This window comes from Dromaius novaehollandiae, chromosome 15 (genome assembly GCF_036370855.1).
Source record: "Dromaius novaehollandiae isolate bDroNov1 chromosome 15, bDroNov1.hap1, whole genome shotgun sequence".
Taxonomy (NCBI): Eukaryota; Metazoa; Chordata; class Aves; order Casuariiformes; family Dromaiidae; genus Dromaius; species Dromaius novaehollandiae.
Window position 1 is genome coordinate 6759914 of NC_088112.1, and position 19046 is coordinate 6778959.

Here is a 19046-nt window from a genome sequence, read left to right on the forward strand (position 1 = left end):
CGATGGACTGCTGGCTCCGGCGCGTCGCAGGGACCCGCAGACCACGCGCACACTGCTGCCACCGAAACTCTGCCTGGCTCGGTTCAGACTCACAAAGTGAGTATCACTAAACCACACGAAGAGCTCAGAGCTCCAGCTGGGACTCAGGGACATATTATGTTCAGCACTATACGAATGAGCAGGACAAAACTAAACCCTACAGTCCATGGGCATTACAGGAAACCACAAGTGAAAAAAATCCAATATGAAAACCAGGCTTCTTCACCCAAATCCTACGTATACTACAGAGCTGATTTATTGCTACAGTACCTTTCTTCTGTTGGTTTTTATGGTATTAATCAAAGCTGCACTTGAGCCAGGATTAACTCCTAACTCATGCACCACTCAGACAGTGAAATCTCCATCTGCCGCTGCCCCTTTATACCTGGTTACCACCCCGCAGCATGACAGCACAAGATAAGGCTCACTTTTCCATACACTATATATAAAAACAGGTTATATAAAGCCTGCGATGAAGTCAAAAAAACTTGGCACTCCAATTGTTTTAAATTTTGCATTTAAGCTAATTCTATTTTTCTTTTATCCTAGGACAAAAGCGGAAGAGGAGGCCTGCTGCAACCCTAAAGCAGGAGCACATTAGCCAAGACACAGCCAATATTTACCTGCCTTGAGCCAAGACATGAGCACTCTAAAAAACTGCACTATTTGCAGCAGCATAGAAGCATTCTGTAACATCGTAAACCTGCTAGTAGCATAACCAGCAATAATGTAACATTGCTAAATATAAGTATATAAATAATACAGCACAAAAAGAATAATGGCACAGAAGGGCCAAAGGAGGCGTGCAAGAAGTAAAATCTGCAAGATAACAATAAAGGCTGTAGAACAAGCAGGAAAGATGTCTGGAGGAGCCTGGAGGAGCCTCATCCTAAAAATAAGATAGACTATGTCAGCAGCATACGAGAGCATGGCTTTCTTTCGGGGGAGGAGGACCAGAAGCATAAAAACACCAAGGATAAGTGAGTAAAACCCGCGAAGTAGCAGCTTCCCGCTCCGGTTGCGGGTATGCATGCACGGAAGCCCTCCAGCAGCCAGGGCCGCCTGCGCAGGGCCCGGGGCACCGGCTGTGCGCAGCAAGGCTGCGGGGGACCAGCCCTGCAGAGGCGTCCTGGGCAACGAACAAGAGCTATGTGCTTGTTAGTAACAAGCATCAACCTCACTAAGTCTTGCTTTGAAGTGTGAAACTGGCTGGTCTTTCAAACCCTCCCCTAACCGTTAAATATCCGTATTTCAGCTGAGACTCACTTTCAGCAGAGGAAGTGCTGGCACGAGTAGGTAGTTCAGCAATAGGTGACGGTCACCATCAAACCACACCAGGCAACCTAGCTCCAACCGGTACAAACCACGGGGGAACCTGTCGTCTAATGTGAAACGAAGAAAAAGATGAGGAAAGGTGCCGCAGCACACGGGGGAGCTTTCCGTGTGGCAGCAGGGTCGGCAGAGAGCCCCGCGGAGGGCGCGCTGCCTGGCACGCCTTCCTTCTCAGCCAACAGAACCACCACGAGATCATTTTTGCTTCCAAATACTTGATTCGGAGTACAGATCAGCACTCGAGCACGCCTCTAACACAATCAACGATCTTGCCACTGTTCAATAAGGGCCGCTTCATAAGGACTTCTTATTATCTCTGCAATAATAGCAGCTAAAATGGACTTACTGAATGGTATCAATCTTTATGAAAGAGCCTTGTACAAAATTAGGAGAACTCGCTTACTGAACTCTACTTCTGAATGATGTCACACTTCTGAAAAAGTCTCTGTAAGAAAGGACAGCTTCTTGCCTTTTCAGCCCGTCCAACTTCAGACACTGTTTAAAAGCAGAATCAAGTATTTTGAGACTACCAGTGCACAGAACTAATTTCATCAAAAAGGTTCAGTTCTGTAGTCATTTCCCAGACCAACGAATACTTTTTGTGCATGTATAAATGTAGCCTGGACTACGCATTAGTGCACGCAGCCCTGCTAGCACGCCCTACGTTTATTCTGGATTCCACATCTACCATCATCACGCTTCTTTAGGACTGCCATAAATTCACAATCTTTATACATGCAATCCTGAGCTTTTCCTCATTCTTATTGATAAATTATTATAATAAAGTTAATCTCTGGTTATTTCTCAAAATTCCTCTTTAAAAAGTTGTTCACATTATTTAATTAAAAATTAAATGAAATTGGAGAAACCAGGTGTTTGTTCCCAATTCCTGCAAAGTTCCTGTGAAGGCTAAGATTTACTGGACTTCATTCTGACATATTGTGGTTACTATGCACAGAGCTTACGGAGTTGTGAAATTTGACTTCTGTATTTACAGAAAGCATATATTGAAAAACGAGATATACTGTCATGTAGACTGTAAATTTAATTACAATATACCTTTTATTTTCTATTTTTTATTAGGGCTTATCTATAAACCTCATATTTAGAGCTGCAATTCAAACTCTTCTTTCCTGATGTTTCCTGCTGCAGTCCATCTGTTAAAACAGGCTTCGCTCTAGCTGTATTCCATGATGCAAAAACTATTAACCAAATGATAAATCCATTTGCAAGTGCATTTTAAGTGTGAATGAGTCATGCAAGTGCTTACATAAAAAATGTGAAGAAGAAATTATCATAATATTAGGTGTTTTGGTCTAGTATCTGTCTTTGGATATGTAAGTCTCATTGCTACGAAAGTCAGTTGAGCTTTTTATTAAATAGCAACATTTGTTCATAACTACTCAATCAAGTTGGTTAGTTAAAATTGCTGTTAGAAACATGCAATTTACGTCCATATTGATAAATTCTAGTAAGTTGCTTTCAGTTTTAAGAGTAACAGCATAATATTTTATTTATTTATCTTTTAAATGTACAATATTCTTGTATAATTTTACTCACCCTGCTTGGTATACCTGTTACACCGTATATGAAGACTTGGCATTAAAGGCTAATGCCTGGCTTCTGAACAAAGTCACTGCAGTATTATCTTCTGATCTCAGTTATCTACTCCTGATTATTTTTACATCAGATCCTTCTAGCATCTATGAAAATAAAATAAATACGTTATAAAATAAGGTATTTGTGATCTCATCAATTTTTATGCTCATCACACTCACCCTGACACACTCCAGCCTTCTAAAAAGCATATATTCTATAGTACTTGTCTCCTGGTTTATAATAAACTCATGAAAGTGAAGTATGTCTTTAGGTCTATGTCTATACTAATTTCAAAGTCACTGCCTACTTCTCTTCTCTCCCTTGCACAAGTTTGTACATCTTTATAATACCTTCTAAATAATTTATCACATAGTAAAGGTTTTAAAAAATCATTATCCTTTTGATCTAAAAATCCTTATATTTCAACTTTAATACGTTCTTTTGAGAGGATCTTTCTGGAGAAGTTGCCACGTATGTTCTACTCCTCTGAGACATCAACAGCAGAGCTAAAGTAAGACTTTAGGAGCTTCAAATCACATTTAAAATTGTTTGAAAAGTTTTGTTTGTAAAGAAAAAAACCCCACTTCTTTCATGATAAGAAAAATGAGCCTACTGCAATGCATATCGCACAAGACGACTAACAAAAGGAAATATGTAAAAATAATATTTGAAAGTGTCAAAATTTATCAGCACAGAAATAATTTGGAGCATATCTAACACATAGAGTTCTCTCATGAACTAGACTCAAATAAGCAGGGATAAAAGTAGAGAAAAGAAACATATTGATCTCTTCAGATCATTTTCCTAAGATGGTCATTATTTCTGCAAGATGATCTGTTCCTCCATTATTTTCATCAGGCAAGGAATTCATGGCAGATAGGGGGGGAAAAAACACCCCTCACGTTGTTCTTTCATACTGTAATATTCTGCTTTATAAAGCGTACTCTTAAGCCATCACATGTCGAACAGCACTAGGAGATTATTTGGAACCACATTAAAGCCTTAAGCTCAAGGCACTATGCTGTATTAAAAAATGCAGGAAGGGAGAATATGTGTTCTTCCGGGCAAAGATGAGCAAATGGTATAATATTTTCACCAAGCGAGAAAATAATAGGAGAAAAATATGGAGAAAAATAATAGTAGAATGAAATATGTAAAAGAAATGGTTAATCTAAATCATTAGAGGACTGATCTAAACCACAGAAGACATACAGCTACCTGGTCTGTCTCCTGTGAACTCCCTTGTGTGTAACTATTAATGTTAATGATGGTGCCTGTGAAGTCCTCAGAATTTTATGGCAAAGAAATTTCCAAACCCTCCCCCACTTCAGCCCCCAAGTTAAAATGCCATAGTACTGATTGCTCCCTAAATATTTCCTCAGGGTCTTTATCAAAACAGCTGGACTGGGGATAAGACAGAAAACACTGATTATTAATCTCTGCCTGCTGTGGTTACAGGTCAGTCTTCTAACATTTATCATAAGTCTCATATTTATCCTTCTCTCTCTCTCTCTCTCCTCTTTCTCTACCTCTATCTTTTTTTTTTTTTTTTTTTTAAACAGGCATAAAAAAAATCCTAATTGTAATCATACCATGCTGCCTTAATCTTTAATGATATTTATGGAAGTAACACGTAATAAATCAACCCCCACCCCCCAATCTGAAAACATAGGAGAAGGTCATTTAAATTCATAAAATTAAAATACTCATTTGGAAAGATTAGATGGTATTCTGTGACCTAAGAGAGTCCAGGCCGTGCTCCATTGGGTATACAAGGCACATACATTTGGTAAGTGCATTAAGTCCACAAATGGGAAGTCCACCTGCAAGAAGACAGCGAGTCCTGATGGAGTAAGATAGACAGAGGATAGGCTTGCTGGTGTGTGAGCTCCAAAAATTCATTATTTATCTGAATATGGCTACCCATCTTTAAATACTGTTAGGGAAGTAAAACTGTAGGTCAAGAAATAAAATAGCTATAAGAATAAAAGCTGGGTAAGAATAATAATAAAAGTGGTCTTGAAGTACATAGTAGTTACCTAGAAAATAGTTATAATAGTTATAAATGGCAAATTAACCTAGATGATGAAGACTGAAGGAGACCTTGAGTAAATGCCCAGGGACACAGTGACAGGACTGGGCAGATAAGGTTTGTTATTTTATTGTTTATTACAGTAAATTTAGAGAAGTACACAAAGGAAGGAAATGAACTGAAGTATTTATATACATTGTTAGCTTTTGAAGTAACTAAAGAAATGCATGAAAAAGAGAAAGAAAATAAAACTCCTAATATTTCTATCTCATTCACAAACACACAATACAAATACAACTATTCAGTTCCTAGCAATCTTGTGGCATCTACTACCACATTAAACCTTTAAGACCATCAACTCAAAAGGTTTGCTATAGCAAATGAGGTTATCAAGTGAAAACAGCATTTATATATGAATAAAACCCATCATTCTTGTCTATATTGCTACATCATGCTTTAGAAAAATATTTGCATACTCACAGGATTAGTAAGAACACTTCTAAGGGCAGATTACTAATTCCTTTGCACAGGTGCATTGTTTCACCAGCTGTCTAACCTCAAAACCTGAAACCTGAGCACTTTGCTGAGCTCTGTACAGCCTTGTTTGACTCTTTTTTTCCTTCATGCTTTTTCTTGCAGCTAATCCCCCACTATTTGCTTCCCACCAGTCTTCTTTTTACACTGCTGATGAAAGTTTTAATCTCAGATTTGACCTAATCCTTCCTGCCTCCACCTTCTTTCTATTCATTGTACAAAACAGTTCAGAAAACTTTTTTACCACAACTTTTACTCATGTTGTTTTACAGAAAGAGGGGAAAGAGAGAAAAAAGAGAAGAGAAAAAAGAGAAGAGAAAAAAGAGAAGAGAAAAAAGAGAAGAGAAAAAAGAGAAGAGAAAAAAGAGAAGAGAAAAAAGAGAAGAGAAGGGGGGAGAAAGAGAAAAGAAAAAAAGAGAAAGAAAAAAAGAGAAAGAAAAAAGAGAAAGAAAAAAGAGAAAGAAAAAAAAGAGAAAGAAAAAAAAGAGAAAGAAAAAAAAGAGAAAGAAAAAAAAGAGAAAGAAAAAAAGAGAAAGAAAAAAAGAGAAAGAAAAAAGAGAAAGAAAAAAAGAGAAAGAAAAAAAGAGAAAGAAAAAAAAGAGAGCTACTAGAGAAACTCCACTCTGTTATGCAATCACATCCACTTCCCTGTTTTCTGTCTTCCTAGTAACACTGCCTAATATAGCTTAAAGCTATAGTGTTCTGTGGGACATACAAAAATAGCATGCAAGTCCTTTAAAAAAAAAACTTTTGAAAGAAACAAAATTTCTAACCTGCAAAAATGAGAAACTTAACTATAATTCATCTTATTTCAAGTTTACTAAATAGAAATGTTATATGGAAAACTGATAAACCCATTTTTTATCTAGTACCACTCAAGTAAAAAAAGATTATTTCCCTCAGGAATCATGATTACTGATTCTTACAGCTCGTCGTCTGAGGAGACAGAAGCTGTATTTTCACTCTTGAACGCTAATTTGCTGTTGAGAAAAGTCCCTTAACCATTTGTGTGAAAAAATCCAACTGCTACCTTTCAATATTTCTGAATGACAGTCATGGCTCTAAGCAAACAAATGATGCTCACATATTGTGCCTTTGCTACAGGCATGTTGTTATAATTGAATGATGCTATGCCTTCTTGCAAGATGGTATCTCAGTTTCAATAGGGCAAACATGGCAAGCAAGTATCAGTTTCCATTGGCATCTTGAACTTCCTGGCAAATAGTTTCATCAACTGAGAGTTCTTCCTCTCATATCAGCAATACCCTACTGGAAAGCCTTAAAATAACTTGAATAGATATTTATAAGAGCTTCAGAAATCTTTTCCCTGAATTGTCGCTCAGGTTAAAATCTGGCCCAGAGAGATGTTACTTCCATGGTGTTATCTGAAGGCCTTCCACACCAGAATGCTTCTTAATAATTTTAAAATAAAAGACACGGTGATCTCCTCTTTCTTCCCTTTTAACCTATAGGAATAGAAGCTTAATCCGTTCATATGTTCAATTTGTTTGCATGAATGGCTGCACTGTGTATTCATTAGCATATAGAAAATACTGAAGGGAGAAAGATATAAAGATGAGCTGAGTCTAAATACAGTCTGGAATACTCTGTGTACAAGAATGAACTGAGTTGCTTAGTCTAGGGTCCAGCTTGTGTAAACCTCTCTCTCCCCTCTGCAAACCCAGATAATCACCATGCAACCACAGACTTAGATGGACAGATAGTACACCCAGACACAAAATCCTAAGGCTGTTAAGCATTTTTAGGAAAGAGACCTTGAACTGGATGCCTTGAAGAGCCACCAGCCTGTATCAGACACTTCTTTTTGTAGTAGCTATATCTATTTCTGTAACATCCTTCACAAACACCTCTTCTGACACCAGCATTGCTCTGTCCTGTGGTAGAAAGGATCTAGAAACTTCAGGTGATTTTCCCAGTTGGTAAAAAAAAAAACAGTGACGTAGAGTTTGTATACAACTACAGTGTAAGTTTTGTTACTTACGTGTATTCACCAAACTTAAGCCCAAGTAGATAACCAGCAAACAGCCCCCTTTAAGGACTCAGTTTGAACCATTGCTCCATTTCCTAAAAGCCACAGGACCTGAAGAACTGGATCTGCACACAGAACAAGCTCTCCTGCCAGTGGCATACATTATTCTCCATAAGGTCACTTCCTCTAGCTGTGACTCTACATAAGTAAAGCTAGAAACAGTACATCTCCCAAAATTCAAGTGTTTTTTAGTACAAGAATGTGGAAGACCACAGCAATGGCACCCTCTGGTGACAAACAGTAACACATTATAATGAGATAAAATATTCAGCCCAGAAAAGTGTTAAAAATCCATGGTTTCACGTAACCTGTATTACACAGAATGCATTCCTACGGAAAGTCACAAAATGTAGGTGGGTAATTTTAAGAACAATTATAATTAGTCTTCCATACAGTCAACGCTATTCAAAAGGCAAATTGTCCAAAACACTTCAATTTCCCCATTAGCCTTTGAAGGCTTCTTTTCTAGTCAGATGTCCTTTAACCATCAGCTAGATAAACTAGAAATTGAAAAAATGTTCCTCTTTTCTTTATATTTATCATGAGTAGTATTTAGTACTCACACATGGCTAAGATTTGAGCATGGGCTCTGTAGTGCTATCAACAGTTTTTGAGATGCTGAAGAACCTGTGAGATGTGTGTGAACCAGAGACTCAATAGGCAAGTGCTTTGGAAGCAGACAGACAACTGCTTATAACAGATCTTTAATTTGATTTGAGAGGCAGAACCTCAGTCTTTTTGAAGCACTGCCAATCATCCCTGTAGCTTCTTAAAGCAGTAATGTCAGAGGGTCAGCAATTTCAAATGCTACAGAAAGATTCAGCTGAACACATATATAAAAGTACTACCCTTATCAATAGCAAGAAAGGAAACTGTCTACCAACCAAAGCAAGAGGTCTAATCTCACTGTCGTAACAAGTATAAAAGCTTAAATTAGGCAAAAATCTGTCTTTAATCCATGTTAGATACAGTGAAATTAAAAGCAAAGAAAGAAGTGTTTTCCAAGCTTCTTGTAAGGTATCAAACGTAACGAATCCAAGTCTGCCAGGAGCTTCTGAAAAAAGTTAAGAGTTGCAAAAAAAATTCATGGGTAAAGGTAGATAAAACTCAAGTTTCTGAACTGGATTTCCTCTTGTATGATACAGGGAATGGAACTCACTGCACATTTATATCATTTATTACTTGAAAGCTACATAAAAGAATATTTTGTTTTTAATAAAGAAGAGTAATGTAATGAAATGGAATCTCTCTCAAAACTCAGTGATTACAGAATTATTTAATTTTCAAAAAATTATGTTTATTCTAATATATAAACATTGAAGTTTTGGCACTAAAAGAGCTAACGCATAATTTTCCTACACATTTTCTAATGAAAGATCATATATGTCCGAATAGAATGTTATATATAAATATGACCTTAACAATCATATCAAATAGATAGTCTTAGACAAGTTGTCAGATTTCTTGAAATGGACAGCAAGCAGAGTGTAATCAAAAAACATATCTAATGAAATATTTACAAACAGCATTAATACTTAAACAGCCATATGTGTGTGGGGATGTACATGTATTGCAAACAGACATTCATTGTACATGCACATAGAGTTCATTGGTTAGATACAGACCAAGCTGCATAAATGAATGGTTGACTAGAAAATGTAATATGTACCTTGACCTAATTATGCACTAATCAGTGAAATATGCAAGTGGTTGTAATTAGTAAGATTACTAACGGTAGAATATGCTACATGAACAAAGGTGCCAGTATCTGGCTTGAAAAAGTTAGAAGTCTGTGGTAAAATTTCACAGCCCTCTGAAAGAGAAGACATAAGTAAAATAAATTCAGTGCATGCTTTCTTGTGATGTGTGCTTCAGTTTACAGACAAATGTAAAATACACATATTATGTTTCACTGTGATAGATTTTGTTAAACAACATGAGCAGCCAAATCTTCCTAACATTTTATCACTCATCAGCTACTTCTAACGTATTCATTACGAAGCTGGATTAACTTTATCAGATACACATTTTTGCTATGGAAAAAGTATAAAAAGGCATTATTCTAATTCAGATACACTTTGAACAAAGGCACTGTTGCTTCCTGACTTAGGTCACCTATGTCATCTAAGTCTGCTTTATTAAAACTAGTAATTGGCAAACTGAATAATGTGCTGTATTTAAGTCCTGTGAAATACAGTTTCGTTTCTCTCTAGTAGATGTAAGGTCTTATAATTAAAATATTAATTGAAAAATCTGATGGTTATTTTGAGATAGGTTTTTCATAAAACTCTCAAGATTGCCCCCTTGACGTGATACTGCTGAGACACTCCCATGCAGAAATGCTTTCCCAGGTATTCCAGGAGAAAGGAAGCTAACAGCTAGCCTCAAGACATTATAACCCTGGCTGCTGCAAGATTTTCCAGGTGGCCTAATCCACCAGCATGTATTTCTATTTTTCCTCAGTTTCCTGGCTAGATACTAGATTTCATTTCCCGGGTCTCAATACCTGGTTTCCTCAGTTCGTGTAATACTGCAGGGGGCTTTCACATAATCCAGGCACACCACCCTTAAGCAGCAAACTGCAAAAGAAGAAACAGCTTCACCTGGTATGATACACGGACAGAAAACAAAACGTTCAAGGCCTGGCAAGCAGAAGATGGCATACATTGTGGCAGAGGTACTGAATTCAGTGATGCTTCAGGGAAATGACAATTGATAAATTTACAGACCGCAAAGCCCTGGCTCAAACAAACAGTCAAGCTCACAGACACCCACAGTCTCAGTCCTCACCAGGCCCCCTCACCGTATGCTTGCACGTTTACCACCACTTCCACTGCTTCACCCCCCGGCCTACACCAGAGGGCCGTTGGGTTGTATTGAAACTGTAACAAACACTGAAGCTTTTATATACTGTCATTTCACACTCCTGTCTTGCACAAGGCTTTAAGGTTTACAAGTATTGTATGTCCATTTTGTCCTTAATCCCATCATCCAGCCTCCTCCTGCACTGAAGCCACTCACCTGGACAAAACTGTAGCTGATGAGTAGCAAGTCTTTAAGTCACTCCTGCTCGTCGATTCCCTCATTAGGAAATCACTTCCCATCAGAAGTGCCCTCAGATTTTGAGAGCACATCAAAATTGAATCCACTTAAGCAACGGAGCTTTGATACTATGCGTAATGACTTTTTAAATTTGTCATTTACAAAGTACTTCACAAGCTTTCCTAAAGAAGAGACAAAGTATGCCCAAGCACAAGCTACCCTCCCTGGCATGCGTTCTCAAGCCGCCAAGGTGACATGTGACGTACGGGTTTCCATTTTCGGAGCGTGTGACATTTCATCTAACTCTCAGAATTTCCCTTGGACCATCTGGACACTTTCGCAGCCACAAACACATCACACAGTCGTAGGAGCTCTTCCTCTCGTCTCCTTCATATCTGTTTCCTGCTGCTTCCAAGCTACCTGGACTGATCTGTGGGGCAAACTGGCACAACGTCCCCAGATTATACTCACAGTTGAAATTAGCACTGTATTATAAAACACACTACATCTATAGCTTCCCCGCTTCTCCTTGCATGCAAAGTATTAAGGATACACCATCTCAAAATGCTGAGGGTATGCTAGCTTTTCTCTAGCTCAACTAGAGAGTTCACTGGAGAGATCTGCTCCAACTGTATGCTCACTGTTTACACTACCCCTTGTAACAACAGAAGTACTTTGCACAGACCAAAGTGGGTATCTCTTAGAGCGACTACGTACGAAGCACCCTCAGTTTCTCATTTTTGTATTGGTTTCACGGCCCTCAAAAATTTTAATGAAAGCTTTGTTACTGGTTAATCCAAACAGAATTCTGTCACCAGTTAGAGTAAAACTTGCTACTTTCATCATTCGCAGATATCAGTGTGTATAGGACAAAATCAAAATTCACTGAAGAGCAGAAGCACACTTTCGCCACAGCCTTTTCTGCACATTTTGAACTCTGAAATAAAAAGCTGAATAAAAATTCAAGTAATAAAATATTGGGGGCAGCATGACAAAATTAAAACAGTAAAAATAAGAAAATAAACTCCTCAGCTGTCATCTGATACTCTTGTCTCCAGTCTCTCTTTGCACGTTCCTCGGATGTGGTAACATTTTATCTTGTTTTCCACTATATGCCTAAGGCTGTGATTCAACACTATCCTGAGAAAAACCCAGATTATGCTGTGGCATAAAACTGAAGCAACGATGAAATACGAGGTCAGTTTGAAATCTGGGTTTGTTTTTTTTCTTTTTGTTTCTGTTTTTAAGATTTACATTACATATGGTAATAGCATTTTCAAACTTACTATATGAAACCACCACTGAAAGCTTCGTAGTAGGAAAAAATATCTTTAAAAGGAAAAATAGTTTTTCTACTTTTTTTGTTAGACTCATCAGAAGTACAAAACACAAAAACACATATAAACTTTATAATCTTATAAAAAGAACACTTGTGCTCCAAAAAAAAAAAAAAAAAAGAAAGAAAAGGAGAGGGGGAGGGTCATTGCCAAAACATAATCAGCACTCAAGCTTAACTCTGTATCAAACAGACATGATAACTGATCGCAAATGCTACCTTTGGAAAGTTTTCCATTATGTTTTGGAATAACTAGTTTTTATTTAATACATGGTGGCAGTGAAGCCCACCCACCTTGAGGAACCCTCCGGTATATCCCATATACTCCATATATGTGGGTCCCCAGAAACGATTCTCTCTGCAAAGCTGGCATATGACATAAAAGCTGAGCTGCATTTCTAATGTTTAATTTGTTTTTCACTTTTGGATGTACCACTTGAAGACATTCATACACTTAAAATCTCACAACTGGACAGAACACGTTCACTAACAATTTGGTGACAGATTTGCTCTTATACATGCACATTGCTATGTCTCAAAGAGATCATCGGAGAGAGACAGCAGTAAAAGCTGCAAGATGTGATACGACTTTAGAGCCTAATCCAATGTAAATTATCAGACCTGTAGATATAAAAGTGTTGCCTTTCACACTGGATCTTCAATAAACTGTTCTTTTAGGATGAATTTTAGCATGCAAAGTAAAAGAATGAATTTAAATGAAGTTTACATTATTTCAATTTTTCTATAAGCATTTCAAACCTGCTAAGGTTCACACAATTCTAATTTAAGATAGATCATACTAAATCTAAAAGTGAAGAAAATGATCTTAAGCTTTATAAATGGATTTGAATGAGCACAAATACTGAAAATCATATTGTTAGAGTGATTTATAGCAATTAAGCCTCCTTGGGGTTACTCAGAGATGTACTAAAAGTGACAAAACTGACAAAATAGATTTATTATTACTACAGATTGAGAGCTTTTTATTTTGAAGTCAATGATATAATCTCTGATTAGCATCTCAATGTTAAAAAAATAAGCACCTTTTGGAGCTGACATACTGCTTCATAACACAGTAGTTGAACTGTGTTTGGAGGGGGGGAGAGTGTCCAAAGGGCTTTAAATAAATTCAGTGGAATCTACACATCATGAGTTCCCCACTAATATTGCTCGGCATAAATGGATAAAATCTCATATGAAGAAAAGTCTTGTTTTATGCCACTATGTCCTGCAAATCTGAAACTATACCAGAGAGTGAATTTCTCTTGAAGTATAGATTCTGGTTACTTCCTCTTCAAGAGGAATACCTCGCAGGTTATTGATTTCCTACGGAAGGACACAGTGTTTATGATGTAGGAAACCACTGCTGGGCACAAGCGTGAGAAATTAATGATGGCTTTGTAAGTGTCCACACTGCAGTGCTGAACCAGTGGGCAACTGTCAATCTATATGATAATACATCCCAAAACTTCATAAAAATCAGTGATGTGAAAAAGCATTGATTTTTGAGCTAAGCAAGATTTGACAGAGAGGAAGAATAAAAAGTTTACTGAAGTTAACACCTCTGTGTATATAACAGTTGCTTCATACTTGTGTGATTGTGTGATTATTTTTCAACCAAACAGAAACCGTTATCATAAAAACCTTGCTAAATAAAAATGAAAACAATACACCTGTTTCTTGCATGCTGTTTTATCATGTCCTTCTTTCTTTTATTAACATCACAGTTTGAAAAATTACCTCTTCAAAATGCAATCACCGTACTTCCAGTTACTTAATAATGCACGTATTATAAAGAGGACAATGAAATGCAAACCAACTCATTCTTCTATTAGTGTCCGCAGCACCATGTAGATAGGTCCTGAGATTAAATTCTCTCTCAAACAAAAGGTATGGTACAGTGCATCCACCGAAATCAAGACAAAGTGCCAATCATGTTAAGAGAAGTTAATTCAAGCCACCAAAATGAATCTCAGTCATTCCATAACATCAGAATTTCATTAGCTAGTTTTTTATTTGAAATAATGCCTTATCAAAACCCTATCAAAGTCAATTAAAGTTGTCATATTTTCCGTGGTATTATTAAAAGAAACAAACAAACAATTTACCAGTCACTGATCCTTTTTTTTTTTTTTTTTTTTTTTCCCCAAAATAGTTACTACCTCATACCCACCATTACTATTGAATATACATTTCCTCTTTGGCTTTGATGAAGAAATGTATCCTGTCCTGCCTATGGAGGGGAGATACTACTTGAAGCTTCAATTTAAAATGCAAAAAAAAGGATGCTGTTGCAAACAAAATTCATTGCAAATTTCTGACCCTTTTTCTACCAATACAGAAAGTATAATTCAGTTTTCCATTGTTTGCCTTAACAACCACCTGCCCGAGTGCCAAGTGCCTGGCACACCGGCTTTCTTGAAACTGAGACAACTGCTTGTGAGAGTGAGGAGAAGCCTAAAATAAACTTGACAAAATTCTCTTCTGAGAGGCACCTGAAGGTCTCGAGCACACTAACATACAACAAATCCAATTTTGTCACAAGAGCAGCAGGGAGCTGGGTACATTGGCTGGCATCAGCTGCCTGAACGTTATCCACTGACGATATAGCGTCAGTGAGATTCCCCTCTGCTTTTCAAAACGGCAAATATTGGAAGACACACTCGTCTAGTTCATATTTTACGTAAGCTGAGTTCCCACCTTGATCACTCTACTGGACAAATTACAGCAAATATGTTTTAGCCATCAATTCTCATCAGTTTAATTTAAAAACATGTAGGCACAGAACATACCCCAGTATTATACTATTTTGAGAATTAACTGATGTCCAGGTGTTTTGCCATAAGTGACTTTTGCATTACGTACAGCATCTTTTTATGAACTTAATAATCAATAAACTATACTAAACCAAAGTAAATATCTGTCTTATTTTGCCTTAGTATGATGTATAGGTTTGCTTTCTAAAAGCCCCCATACTTACCAATAGGCAAATACCAAAGTTATATTTTTATAGAACTTTGAAAACTCTTAAGAAAAACACATTAAAACTCAATCTAAATGTTACAAATTAACCCCACTGTTATAGTTACTAGCATATTGAAAACTGCTAATACTGCTTCACGCTGTGTATAAAAATCGCATATGAGAAACTATTTTTTCTATGAAGCTGTTCATGCTTGTCATCATTCATTTTAATGTAATCCACTTTAAGCACAGACTTATGTAAAAGATTATTGCCTGGAAAGTAAATTGTAAGATACAGCAATCTATATTATGCAATATACATGTATTAGAGTTTCCTGATATTGGTGGAAAAAAAAAAAAAAGCTATTATAGTCAAAAAGAGAAATAAAAGTGAAAAATTCTCCTTTAAAAGAATATTCACATATTTTAAGTATGATCACATACTCTTACACATGTGCATTAAGGATATAGTGAAAAAAGAGCCTACCATTTTCCTCATCGGACTTATTCTCATTGTCGGAGTCGGTAAGGGTGAGGGCTGAGTTCTCCCGACTGGAGAGGCCGGAGCTGCGCCGGGATTTCATCCCTCTCCCCCACAGCCGTATGGCGTGCTCGGGGGACATGCCGCCCTCCGTGTCTGAATCGGCGTCGGAGCCGGTGCTCAGGGAATAGCCCTGGCGAAGTATCCCTATGTCCGAGCAGTAGCCGCTGCGGTGGGGAGAGGGCTCGCAGATGCCTAGCTCGGCAAGGGTGAAGTTCGTACCTGGGAGGACAGTTAAACAACAAACAAACAAAATTAAATATAGTCAGTTAAATGCTAGGGGATTGAGTTTGAGTTTGAAAATAACAGACCTTTTTAATTTCTCTTAACTATGCTGCATGCCAAGCCTTCACAAGGAATTGCACAGACACCCCTCTGGGGCACAGATGAATATACTTAAAATGGAAGAAAAACACAAGACAAAAGGTAGAAAAGGTCTCTAAATTTTAGGTTATTTTTTTGCAACTATTTTGGCCCCAAATGATTCGTTATTGAGGTGTGCAATCAATATAAAGCTCAGAAGTCCTAATGACATGACTCGCTTTATATTAAATACCCAGTGGTGTATTTGTAGGACCAGAGCCTTGGCTTTGGCTTTTTGAGTATCTGATTACCTGAAGAGCAGCATTTCTTTGAGAGAAACATGAGCCTTTCAGAGAGGCAGATTTTTTAACCCTAATTTTCAAATAGTTTATCACTCTCCAGAAAACAACCACTTAGTTGGGAAAACCAAGTTTACAGAGACAAGAATCACTAGGAAGAACGCAAACCTATCAACGGTGCAACTCAAAACCGTGTCACCAGCTTTACACACTTTATATTTGGCGATTTTTTTTTAATATCTGCTACAGCAATTGAGACGGACTCACAATCTCTGTAATGGCTTTCCACCCTCACCCACCATATTCGAGAATAAAAAAACTTCCAGGACCTCTGTTGAAGTGCCTGACTCTCAGCAGCTCGTAACATGGCTCAGTGGGCAAAGCTACCCACGTTTCTTCGAGCACACGGACTCCCCACGGGCACTCAGAAAGGACAGACCTGCGCTTAACGCCTGCTTATGCATTTTTAACATGCAGTAACGAACACCAGTTCAAAAAAATATATGGAAATATTCACTTGGCTCGATGGCTGCCTAAGTTTTGAAAAGCAGAGTGGATTTAGCTTCGTCACCCCGGCCTAGAAATGAGGAATAAAGACAGAGTGGAGGCGCCGGCAGCATGGTGCCCGGTTGTTTAACGCATTTCCCAATTCACAGCGAAACTGAGTTTGCGGCCTGTGGGTCTGCAAGGGTGGTGCTGTGCCGTCCTGAGGCAGTTTATAGTTTTGGTTTTCCCCATACACGTCTATGACAGTGAAGATAAATAATGGCAGTTCATATTTTAAGTAAAACTATACTAAAATGCCTATTCATAAATAATTTTAACTAACTGGAATTTCTTTAAAGTCTTCCAGTTTGGTCACAGACCAGACAAGACAGCTCAGACGCGTTACATATGTCCAGGCCACTCTCTGTACCAGCCCGCCGCAGTCTCGGGTATCCCCTGGCTACCGAAGCGTTTCAGAGTCAGGCTGGTTCGCGCAGATCGATGGGAAGCAGAATCACGGCCCCGCTTCAGGCCGACCGCTCTGCCCTGCCCCGCCGCGGCCCGGCGTGCCCCCACCCAGTGGCTCTTGCCTCCTTCAGGCGAAGCTGCCCATCTCTCTTGAATAATACACAAACCACTTCCACTAGTGCAACGCTCTCACTTGCTCAGCCGCAATCACGCATCAAGGTATCAACGGCTTTACATCACCTTTGTAAGTTCAGGCAGAGGAGGAAAATCATACTACACGCACAGATCTCGTCCACACGAGGATTCACCGCTGGAAAAATCCTGCTATTACTCTGCAAACGAAGCACCCTCACTCGAGCAGTGAGGACATCTAACTCATTTCGCGGCCGCTCACGGGACGCCAGGAGCAGTGCCAACTGGCCCCATCTCCAGATCCTCCGTCTCCGCCACCAGACACCGGCCCCACCCACTTGGGTGAGCCTGGCCTGCCGTTAAGGTCTAGTGTCTCCTTCGACAAGTACCGCCTTACGGCTCCTTAAGAGATGAGGGGATAAAGCAAATCAAGACCTCGCAGAAGAACACCCGCGGGAGGGGGGTATCGCTGCCTGGCGCTGGCAACTCGACTGACCCTGCTGCGTGTCCACAGAGCGCAGCCTGGCCCAGGGGCTGCAGAAGGCGTGCCAGCGGCGCCAGCAGCTGGCCGGGCCCTTTGGTGTCACGCAGCAGGCTCGGCCTCCGGGTGCGCGCGGAGCCGGGCGGGGGACTGCCCAGCAGGGAAGCCTCGCGGGCAAGGCAGGACCACGCGTGCACGTTCGCAGCTCAAGGGCGATTTCTTTCAGGCTTTTTGCAGCATCTAGCACGCTGCTGGTGACACTAAGTGAAAAGAGATAAATAACATCATCCCCTTTGTAGGGGAAAATAAAGAAACCTCTTTCTCTTGACGAACACACCACAAAGAAAGAGACAGCCATAAGGCTGGTTGTTTCCTCGTAGCGGCAAAGCTTACTAGCCTCCCTCTCCCAGCTCCCTTCGTCCCTGCCTGCAGACAACACTACAGCATTTTATAAGTTATTAAGCTGCGAGATACCTTCAATTGTGACTATTTTCATTAAATAAAAGCAGTTAATATCATATGCTCCTTTAAGGTATAGGTAACCTCTCATGCAAAAATAGATTGGTAGTATACTAGTTCATAAGAAGTTTAATATAATGTAATATACTTGATCATTATGCCCATAATCTACATGCTGCGAATAGTTTCCCAGTGGAGTAGAAACACGGCTTTATTTTGAATTTAATTTACATGTTACTACTATATCTTTTAAGCTAATTTCCTTTTACAGCAATTTACCACATAACTTATTAAGTATATAAATACTCACTAAAAGTGTGATTAATTCAATAATGTACAATTCTGCTTATTATCTCAGCTAAAACTAGAAAGCATTACCATATAAGCAAAGGCCACTTGCACCTAACCTCTAGGTGCAGGTCTCATTTGGTCTATAACAAATTATAGGAATTGCCCTTCTAAAGATTAATCTAATCCAGCTGTGATCGCTACAAGCCGCCTCAGAGGAAGACATCTGAAACCAGTAATGCACAGATATGGTAAATTTGCCTTGAACACTAAGTCAGCAGTTAGAAACTGGACTAAGTCTAAAATCAAAAGGATAAATGCCACTTACAGTCTTGCTACTGTAATCCATTATAAGTAGTCAAGCTATTTTTTCACATTCATATAAAACATTCGGTCTGTTTTCAGAGTTTTGCTGTGTTCATAGCTACAATGATTTCTGACAGCAGGAGTACCACAGTTGAAATAGTTTTGGCGTCTGTCTGGAAGATCTGATAGTGCTACTATCAGATACTGGTACTAAGTTCAGCGATACAATACTGTCTTTCTGCACTTTTAAATTTTTTTTATTGTTTTACTTCAGCCACGATTATAAAGTAAAATATTTTAATATAAGCCCTTTCTTTTATAAATGCTATATATATATTTTTTGCATTGATACATT

General features: G+C 38.6%; 1 protein-coding gene across 2 annotated transcripts in view; it reads right to left on the bottom strand.

The window, feature by feature from the left end:
* The window catches only part of TENM2 (teneurin transmembrane protein 2), a 1579923-nt gene that overhangs the window by 473585 nt on the left and 1087292 nt on the right, over positions 1-19046 (bottom strand). For both annotated transcript variants that reach the window (XM_064520849.1, XM_064520848.1), the window contains one exon: positions 15416-15691. In XM_064520849.1, coding sequence (XP_064376919.1) covers positions 15416-15691 — 276 coding nt within the window. The remainder of the gene's footprint in view (positions 1-15415; positions 15692-19046) is intronic.